The 10,042-nt window shown below is 49.7% G+C and overlaps 1 protein-coding gene across 3 annotated transcripts in view; it reads right to left on the bottom strand.

Moving 5' to 3' along the window:
• Nucleotides 1-10,042, bottom strand: part of LOC136660478 (uncharacterized) — a 22,102-nt gene continuing 12,060 nt past the window's right edge. For 2 of the 3 annotated variants that reach the window (XM_066637680.1, XM_066637681.1), the window contains exons 5-9: nt 8,435-8,611; nt 7,124-7,240; nt 5,773-5,859; nt 2,992-3,139; nt 1-1,947 (exon numbers count right to left, since the gene is read on the bottom strand). In XM_066637680.1, the coding sequence (XP_066493777.1) occupies nt 1,916-1,947; nt 2,992-3,139; nt 5,773-5,859; nt 7,124-7,240; nt 8,435-8,611 (561 nt within the window). In that variant the 3' untranslated portion in view covers nt 1-1,915. The remainder of the gene's footprint in view (nt 1,948-2,991; nt 3,140-5,772; nt 5,860-7,123; nt 7,241-8,434; nt 8,612-10,042) is intronic. The other variant, XM_066637683.1, reaches the window with a different exon arrangement.

Here is a 10,042-nt window from a genome sequence, read left to right as displayed (position 1 = left end):
AGAGATGGGGGTCTGAATGGCTGGTAGTGAACTTGGGGGGGGTGCTTCAGAATTGGGGCTGAGACTTGGAGGCAGAGCGACACGCAGGCACTGGGACTCCCAGGTACCCGTTTCAATAGCTCGAGGGGGGGGGAACGGCACACAGCTTGCTTCTCTACGGGGCTGTAAGCACTAGTGTGGCTGTAAGACACCAATGTGTGAATGAGGACTCCGTAGTGTTCTGTAACCGGGCAGCCTTAGCAGTGCGTTGCACCTCCCAGGCGTGGGGAGACGGGACCACTGCTGGAGGTAGACTGGCCTGGGGGAAAATCCCAGGGCCTGCTTTATCGAGCTCATCGAGGCAGGAGTTCCAGGACGGTTGGAGCTAGCATGGATCTTGCGTGCTGTCTCGCCCGGTGCGCAGAGGCTTTGCTCTGTCCCAGATGTGCTCCTGAATGTGCGGCACACAAAAGATTCTAGGCAGAGACCAGGCGGGCAGAACGCATCCAGTGGTCCAGTGTTTCTCAATGTTTGTCCTCCGCCACACCACTTCACATGGTCCACCTATTTGAAGTTTCACTGGAAGTTAACTGGCAATGATGTCATCGCGGGTTACTTCTGGGTTGGACGGCCAGATGCAATGCAACAAACACCAGTAAGAGGCTCAGGGTGGATGGGAGGGTTTTTTTTGAACATGGAAAAGCATGCTTTGGAGCTCTACTTGCCAAGCCAAGCCTTCTGCCGCTGTTTGTTGTGTCACATTCCTGGTCTCTCTGCCAGGCAGCAGGTGTTTTGGAGTACCACCAGACCCTACCTCAAGTACTGGTGGTATCTGTACCACTGGTTGAGAAACACTGATATAGTCCAATCAGCTTTGACGAAGGGCTGGGGACTGGGTGAACATTCCTTTGCCACTGTGTTGACTCAGCTGTTCTGGCCGTCACTTATTCCTTCCATGAAGCAAGGCGGAATTAATTGGGCGGCAAGGCCAAGATGGTCTGGTGGCGGCTGGTGGGACCGGAAGCGTAGAGCAACCAGTGTGCACTGGCGGCAAAGAAGTCCAGTGCCCACTGCTGCCTTGGATTGCTTTGTAGAGGCTTTGGGGACCAGGAGGGGATGGAAGGAGGCCGTCACTGGATCCCAGTCCCAAATCAATTCGGTGGTCCTGGTTTGGGTGGCGATTTAACGGCAGCAAAAAAGACTGTGCCAGTGTGGTGTGGCAGGGCTAAAAACAACCCTTCTCCATGGCGTCCTTCCACTCAAGTGCTACCATTCAATATAAGGGTATATCCAACCGCCCCTGAATTTCTTGACACTGGTGGCAATGGCAGCCTAAAGCATCCAAGAGGCTTATGCCACAGCTGTGCCTGGCATCACCCAGAAGCCTCTGCATCATCGGAAGGCTTCAAGGGGATGTTCCCATTGGCTGCAGGGGAATGTAGGAGGAATTGCTGACCTCTATTGCCCATTGCTGCTAAGCTTGTGGCAGGGGAAGGGTGTGGGGATCCAACATGCTGGAGGGGGCCCAGGCCCCCAGCAGCCTAGCACAATTACAGCAGGGGAGGAAGCCCCCAAGTTATCATGTCTGACACTACCTGCTTGAGATATGAGTCACAGCAGCTGCTTTGACAACTGGATCATGGGTGGGGTGGTAGCATTATAATAAACTGGAAGGCAGGCGTGGCAAAGTTGAGCATTGTGTGAATAAGCGGCTTGGCCGATGGACCCGGGGTGGGGAGCAGAGTCCCGTCTGGGGCCCAGAATGTAGGGAGGGTGTTGCTTTAATGTTTTGCATGGAGTTTTGCAACCAAGGTCCCTTTTGCTGACTTCTGCCTGGTGGCCTCGCACCCTCCAGTCACAGTGGGCGAGCGGATCTTCCCAGGGCATGTTCTCGCTCTATAAGAGCACCGTGGCAGACCCAGCACGGAACTGCACCTCATGAATCGATCCTTCCATAGGAAGAAAACACTGCAGAGAAGGAAGGCAAAGAGACAGAAATGGTAAGAAGGTGTCAGCAGCTTGCTTTAAACCAACAACCATTATTATTATTATTAGCATTTGTATAGCATTTTTGGAGGGTGCATAGCACCGGGTAGATGGGACTTGATAGCCTGGGAAGGCAGCCCATCTGAGAGAAGGAAAACTCTGATCCCAAACCTCCACTGCCTTGTGGCTACATCCAGTTATGGGAAGAGGCTTCAGGAGTCAACCTCGAGGCAAAATCTGGAGCCGGAATCCACGAGGCAGTTCATGGCTGAACACAGTCACGTTCTGGCAACTCCTGCGATGCCGCTGGAACCAACCATATTGGCCTCTGCCTTTCCATTGGACCATTTCAGCGATGTGGAGAGGGGGGATTTGCTGCATGGGTAACAGTCTGTCCTCCATACCTACTTTACCCAGGCTTCGCGCACTGGAGAGGAACTCTGTTCCAAAACCACCATTCAGAGCGCTATACCATCGTCTTCTGAGACTGAAGGATGCCAACAATAGCACTTTGCATGTATTGTCCTGATGTAGTCCTTGCACAACCCTGTAGCTAAATCAGCATTATCCCCATATTACAGATGGGCAAGACTGAGGCTGAGAGGAAGTGGCTTGCCTAAGAGGACGTAGTGAATTCAGGGCAGAGGTGAGATTTGAACTCCATGGGGAGCCTGCCTGCCATGCTACACCCACTCTTTTTAAAATAATCACTTTGATTTGATTGCGCTGAGTACTGTTAGGCCACCTTCCACCAACCAGAAGTGATTGCACCATCTTTGCCATTTTGTTCTCTGTCTCTTCGGCCGGACTGCTTTAACGAACCTCTCTTTGTGTGGGTTCAGCCCAGTTCTTTGCACCCTGCCCAGCTCTGGGGCAATTCATAAGTAGCCCATCACTGTGATGACCATCCTGGCCTAATTGCCATTAATCCAAATCCTCTGGACTTTTCTGTGTCACCTTGCTCCCCCCCCTTTTTTGCCTACACCTGCCTTCGGATCTCCTGGCTTGATCCCACTTCGTACTCACTTCTTTCTCTCAGTCCTTGTCCGAAGCTGCGATAGACATGGAACGTCGCCCAAAACAGAACGCTTTTGATCATCACGGAGATGCACGAGCAGGTGATGACGGCAGCTTCAAGAGCGTAAGAGCTCCCCTGGCCCCATTCTCTGATGACCTGGGGAGAAGCCACACCCCACACAGAAGTTACACTGGCGAAAGGGGGAGAAAAGACTTGTAGCAGAATGAATGGGGCTTGCATCTTCTCCTCTACCAAATGTTTGGCTGAGCTCTAGGGAAGCACAAAGTGACTGCAAATTTAAGAAATGCCCAGTGGCTGGAGAGGCTGGATTTCCCCCCAAAAATGAGTTATTGGGCTAGAAACGGATCCCCCCCCAAAGTGCCAAAGATATATATTATATTGATAATATAATTAGTAACTAGTGTGGTGTGGGATAATTACTGGTCTCAAACCTCCCATTTCTGGGCAAGGCAGTTGAGCAGCTGGTGGCATCTCAGCTCCAGAGGGCCCTGAATGAAGCAGATTATCTGGACCCCTTTCAGTCTGGCTTCCGGCCAGGGTTTGGGACAGAGACAGCCTTGGTGGATGACCTACCTCAAGGGCTGGACGCAGGGCCTCTGAGAGTAATTTTATCTTTATACTCTGAGAGTATCAAGTTTCTTTTGGGGCCCTTCCCAAAGAGGGAGGGGGTGAAACAGAGTGGAGGGGTGGCAGTGGGGGTGGGCAGAATGGGGGCAAAATAGGTGGGGGGAAAGTGGCAACAGCCGGAATAGGTTTACCTGCCTGGGCAGCCAGATACAGCAACATGGAAAAACCAAACACATTCCTAAGTCTCTCTAAAATCTTTCAAATATAGAAAATCGTTGCAGGAGGTTAGGACCGTTGTATTTAGGCTCACACTAGAATGGAGATTGTGTACCAGAACCGACTTCCGCAGCAGCTGCAGTCCCGCAGCTGCGTTCCTGAGCTCCTATCCACTCCTTCATGGTAAGAGGATCCACGAGCCAAAGAGCGACCGTAGCAGGTCAATTTCTTCCCAGATGTGACACAGTTACGGAATGTACGTGGGCCTGGTGTCTCTGTCTTGCAGCAGTAGTTGCTGCCACGTGCCGACGCTGATGCCCCCAGCATCCCGCATGAGCAGTGAGTCTGGGTGGGATTGGAAAATGTAAGATCCCAGGAAATTTCCGGGCCCCCTCCTTTGGTTCTCCATCTCTCCTTTCCCCAGAGACCAGGGTGTCTTGTTGTAGCCCTGGAGCGCTACCTGGAGGCGTTTGGGATCTGGGTAAGAGCTAACAAATTGAAACTAAATCTGGACAAGAGAGGTCCTTCTGATTCAGAAATCCATGATGCATGTGCTGGACTGTGGCATGACTCTGAATGGGGTTGCAGTCCCTCTGAGAGAACAGCTCCACAGGTAGGGGGTTCTCCTGGATTCTCAGCTGCGGCCATACTTGCTTCAGTCGGATCTGGCCAAGGTGAATCCATAAGTCCTGCTGCTCCAGACTGCTCCCCCTTCCCCGCTCTCCCCCTCTTGATACGCGCTGATATCTGCCTTTCAGCTATCTCTGCAATGCGGCAGGAGGGGATGTTGTGTCTTACATCTCCTCTGTTTTGCCTGGCTCAGAAGACTCTGGCGCACTTCGACACCAGAGCAAAGAGGCTTCCCAGAATGGGATGCTCTGACCCTGACCTTGCATGCCTGGCAACAGACGGGCATGGCTAGCCTGCAACATGGTTGAAGTTAACTCCTTGTAAGGTGAACTGCAGCTAAGCTCCAAACCACAGACAGCAACTATATTCTCCTGCCAAAGTCAAGGCATCTTGCCTGTGTCTGTTGCGCTCTATGTCTGTGCCTCTATGGAGAACTCGTGCAAGGAAAGCGCCCTACAGGTAGACCACAGCTGTGATACAAGGACATCTGCAAGAGGGATCTGAAGGCCTTAGGAGTGGACCTCAACAGGTGGGAAACCCTGGCCTCTGAGCGGCCCGCTTGGAGGCAGGCTGTGCAGCATGGCCTTTCCCAGTTTGAAGAGACACTTGGCCAACAGACTGGGGCAAAGAGGCAAAGAAGGAAGGCCCGTAGCCAGGGAGACAGACCAGGGACAGACTGCACTTGCTCCCGGTGTGGAAGGGATTGTCACTCCCGAATTGGCCTTTTCAGCCACACTAGACGCTGTTCCAGAACCACCATTCAGAGCGCGATACCAGAGTCTTTCGAGGTTGCCAACTAACTGTTGCGCTAGAATATCAGGCACCTTCTCAGGCCAGGCCGTGAGCCAAAGTGAGATTGTCGGTCCAGGGCGGTGCGTGGGGCTGCGGCCATGGATCTGTGGCCACTGAGGAAACTTCCTTCCCAGCTCTCTGCCTGCAACCCTTTCAGGAGGCAGGCCAGATGGGGGAAGGAAGGAGGAAGTGGACAGGGGAGCTGAGACCAGGAACCTAAGAGGCTCCCACCCTTCCTGCTTTTTGAAGGCAGCTAAAGAGGAGAGGCTTAGCACCACTGCTTTTGTTTGCCTCCCTTTGTCCTCTCAGCAGGCTGCCTTTTCAGAAAGCCCCAAGGGTGGGAAGAACTAGACTGTAAGGCTTGTGGGGCAGGGACATGTTTTTTTACTCTGTGTCATGTGCCAGGTATGGTATATTGATGGTGCTGTACAAATAACACAATTGCGGAACCAGGCTGAATGTGAGCTCCTCTGCTGGCCTTTCGGGCAGAGCCTAGAGGGAGGAGAAGAATTTCGCACTGCCCTTCTGGCTAAGTCAACAAAGATCATTTTTGCATGACTTACTGTGTACAGCAGGTATGCAAGATAAGCCACTTCAGGTAAATTCTGACTCAGAAAAATCCAGGCAAGAGGCTTTAACTCTTTCAGGATCTGGAAGACGAAAAAAGGCAGGTGAGCCCACAGCAAGCTAGTTGGCGGAGTTCAGGGAACTGGCATTTTGTGTGGGTTTTAGCTATCTACATCTTGCTCCCCATTACAAAAAGGTATGCTAGAATAAAGGATTTTTGTATTTACCTTAGCAAATTTCCATGGAGGTTTGACATACCCCTTTCCAGCACTCAAATGGCAGGAGGGGCTAAAAGGGACTGGCCCCCTAATTATTCATGTTAGAAGGCTGGGAGGGCATGATTTAGCTAAGAGTAGGGGGATTCAGGAGGTAGGTTTGTGGATTTCATTAGAATCTCCCTGACCTCCTCCTCCCCCCCCCCCAAAAAAAACAAACAAAACAAAACTGAAGCACTCTATCCATTCCCAATACAGGTGAAATACTGACAGCTGGCAAAATCATCAGTTCTGTGCAAAAGCAAGAAAAGCATATAAATCAGAGGCTGGTACTCAAGAATTCAAGGTACTAAAAGTTCAGCCTTTAAAGAAGCTTCTAGTCCTCATTGCTGCACAATACCTTTGAAGTGTGTGGGCTAAGTCAGATTGGGAGATCTGTCAGTCCCATAGGTCAGGGGGTAGCAATTCCCTGCCTTGCCCCTTCCCAAAAGCAGAGCAGATATGCAAATTTGTGTGATTTGCATAACTCAGGAAAAGTTGCAGGATTCCAACATGTGGGAAGAACCATAGAATTATTTTTAATTGGAGCAGAATGCATGCCAACTTCAACGTAACACTTGCATTGGCTTTCTTTCGGCTGTATCCAGAGGAAGGGCTCCGTTTGAGAAGGCATGCCCTTGGACCAAGAGAACGGATAGCCAATGATCCTAGAACACTGGTTCCCAAACTGTGGACCTGGGACCTACCAGTGGGTTGTGACTCAGTTTTTGTTGGTTTGTGAAACTATTATGCTATATACATCAAGGATAAACCAGTTGCTACTGGAAGGAGCACTGCTGCCCAATCACCATTATAGCCACACCCCTTGGCATTTATAAATCAGGCAGCAGCTTATGGCCTCTAAAAAAGTTTGGGAACCACTGTAGAAGCAGGTAAGTATATGAAGCTGCCAGACTGAGTCAGACTCTTGGTCCATCTTGCTCGGTATTGCCAGCCCAAACTGGCAGCAGCTCTCCAGGCTGTCAGCTCTCCAGTGTCCTTCTAGAAGACACTGTCAAGGACCGAACCAGGAACCTTCTGCACGCACTCTTTTGCTGCGGGCTATGGATCCATCCCCAGAAGATACACTCACAGCAATGATGCCACAGGTCACTTTCAAGCAAGCCCAGAGAATCCCGACTGCCAGGAAGACACTGTGCAGGACAGAGATCTCGTGAAGCGTAGTAAGGAGCAGAACACACAAGCAGAGCTGGAAAGCAAAAGAAGCAGAAGAATCCACAGCCCTTATCTGCGGTGGGGGACTTTTATATAGCTGATTAACCCACATCACTTTCAACAAAATTAATCACTTCATATGGCCAATAGCTTAATGGAGGCTTTTTACCAAAGGAATGCAATACAAGTCGTGCAAGGCCCTTCTGTAAAGGATAAAGGATATCAGCTGGGGGAGGAATGAAGTTGACTGAGTAGCAGACTCACTGAAAGACATGGGTTTAACTCTCCATTCAGCCACGAAGCAAGCAATTTCTCAGCCTACTTCGCAGGGTTGTTTTGCACAAAAAATTAGGGAAGCATTGCGATTGGCAATGTAGGCTTACCCTGAGCTCTTTGGAAGCTGGGAGGCACTCACAAAATGTAAGGTGCCAAGTAAAGAATACAGTGGTGCCTCGCAAGACGAATGCCTCGCACACCGAAAAACTCGCAAGACGAAAGCGTTTTTGCGATTTTTTCTGGTGACTCGCAAGACGAATTTTTCTATGGCCGTGCTTCGCAAGACGAATTTTTAAAATTAAAAAGTTGAAGTTTTGTGCTTGAAATTTTTGAAATCCTCTGTACAGTATGCATGCCTTTAAAGAGCACTTAATAAACACTTTGTAAACCAAATTTGACTTTGTTCTGACTTTTTTTGCCCATAGGAACGCATTAATTAAATTTCAATGCATTCCTATGGGAAACTGCGCTTCGCAAGACGAAATTTTCGCAATACGAAACGACTCGCGGAACGAATTAATTTCGTCTTGCGAGGCACCACTGTATATGAATTGGACACTTATCTGGTTCCCAGCGTGCAGATTTGAGAGTGGTACAGAATTCTCCATTAGGCAGAATGGAAAAGGGGTGAACGCCCAGCCGCGAGTCCTCTTCAAAGCTAATTTTGTTGAGTGAATCTGTGCCTTGGGGTGAGAGCACGTGTTGTGGATCAATGAAAGGATCTCGTTCGGCCATAGGTGGATCTTGACCAGGTCACTGTATTTCGGCCTAAGCTGCTTGCCCTGGGGGATGCCAGGCTTGTGGTATGTTTGTTGTTTTTTATGGCACATTTTTTTTTGGCAGTACAGAACTAAATAACCTCCAACTGCCTTTCCACTTCAGACCTGGGAAAGACTACAAGACAACCCCGCTCTGCCTCTGCAGTTCTGAGAATTTGAGGTCTTGGGCATACCTGGGCCTGAAGGTCAAAGGTCAGCATGGAAAAGCAGAGGTTCAACATGAAATACTGGGCCTGGAGACTCTCCAAGGCCCCGCCCACACGGAAGGCCATCATGCTCTCGCTCTGAATGAGGACGACGGCGCAGATCACGTCAAAGGCGCCAACCAAGAGAATCAGGACAAAGCGGGCCTGGCGGGAAAGCAGAAACAGACTGTCAGAATAGCGCACCTGCAGTGGAAGCAGCTGGGATATTGAACGTTCAGAACGTGACCGACAACAGGGAAGGGAGCAAAGTGTGAATGTCTGCCTTGCTCCCTTCTCCCTGAATGTAACTGGCTCCCTGAATGTAACCAGCTCAGCAGCCAGTATTCAGAGGAACCCTGCCCCTGATCATGGAGGTTCGACAGAACCATCATGACTGAGACTCAGTGACAGAGACATCAGCTCCTCCAGGCATCTGTCTAATCCCAGTTTAAAGGTCATCCAGGCCAGTGGTTGTCACCACCTCAATGATGCACTATGCAAAGACGTATTGTCTGTCCTGAACCTCCCGTCAGTCAGCTTCACTGGATAGCCCCCAGATTCTAGCAGAATGAGAGAGCGTGAGAAAAGTCTATCCAGCAGTGTCAGGGCAAATTTTAAGTACAGTAGCTCGTCATGACACAAACCCCCAAACCACACCCTATTAAAACCATACAACAACAACAAAAATGATCTTTAAAGGTCTTTGTTGGAGTGTTTTTAAAATTCCTGCTTTGAAATGTACTTCATTTACAGATCTAGTGGGTTTCATTGCAAACTCCTGGAGTGGCTTGAAATAATTTTAAAGCAAAAGGGAGACAAACGGAAAAAAATGGAATTAAAAAAAAAAATTCCAGATAAACAGGTATATTAAGAGTGCTAGCTTTGGCACTCCTAATGTGCACTCAGAAGTCTCACAGTGTTAGGTAAGGATTACTCCAAGGTAAATTTGCATAAGATTGTAGCCCTGCAAGCCTGGGCGTATCTGCTCATGTTCCACTGACCTCAGTTGACTCCCAGAACAGTATGTCTCGGATTACATAATGTGACATAAGCTACACCCTGTTTTTTCAGGCAGTCATTGGGAAATGCAACGGCCTAGATAGTGACAGCTGCCCTTAGGCAAACTTCTCAGCTTGTCTCCTGCTAAGCAGGATGCTTCTTCTGGACAGGTTCTTTGAAAAAAGGCAGCAGATGACATCACCACTCCTGCTACACGAGAACTCCCAGAGCTCTGCTTCCCCTCAACTACTCCGTTTCTACACCATGCATACTTATACAAATAGTGGGGTTCTAGGACTTATACCCTGGGCCTGATCTCAGCCCAACCTACGGTCAGCAACTAGATCTCTTGCTTACCCAGACTTTAAAGGAAGCAAGATGCTTCTGATTTGCAGGGTGTCAGCCTATCACCTAGTGTTATCGATGTTTGCTTTGGGTTATTAGAACAACCATTAAAAGGAGATTAACCTGTAACTTTTAGGAACAATGGAGGCCCAGGTAGCGGTAGGGAAACTCCTACTGATTAAGGAACTAGTAGCACAGCACAAAGTCGGTTATCTCAGAAGCAGCAATAGAGGTACAGGTGGGAGGTGTAAG

The sequence above is a fragment of the Tiliqua scincoides genome, chromosome 9, assembly GCF_035046505.1.
Source record: "Tiliqua scincoides isolate rTilSci1 chromosome 9, rTilSci1.hap2, whole genome shotgun sequence".
Lineage (NCBI taxonomy): Eukaryota > Metazoa > Chordata > Lepidosauria > Squamata > Scincidae > Tiliqua > Tiliqua scincoides.
The sequence above is the reverse complement of the archived record's forward strand: the minus strand, read 5'-3'. Positions and strand labels throughout refer to the sequence as shown.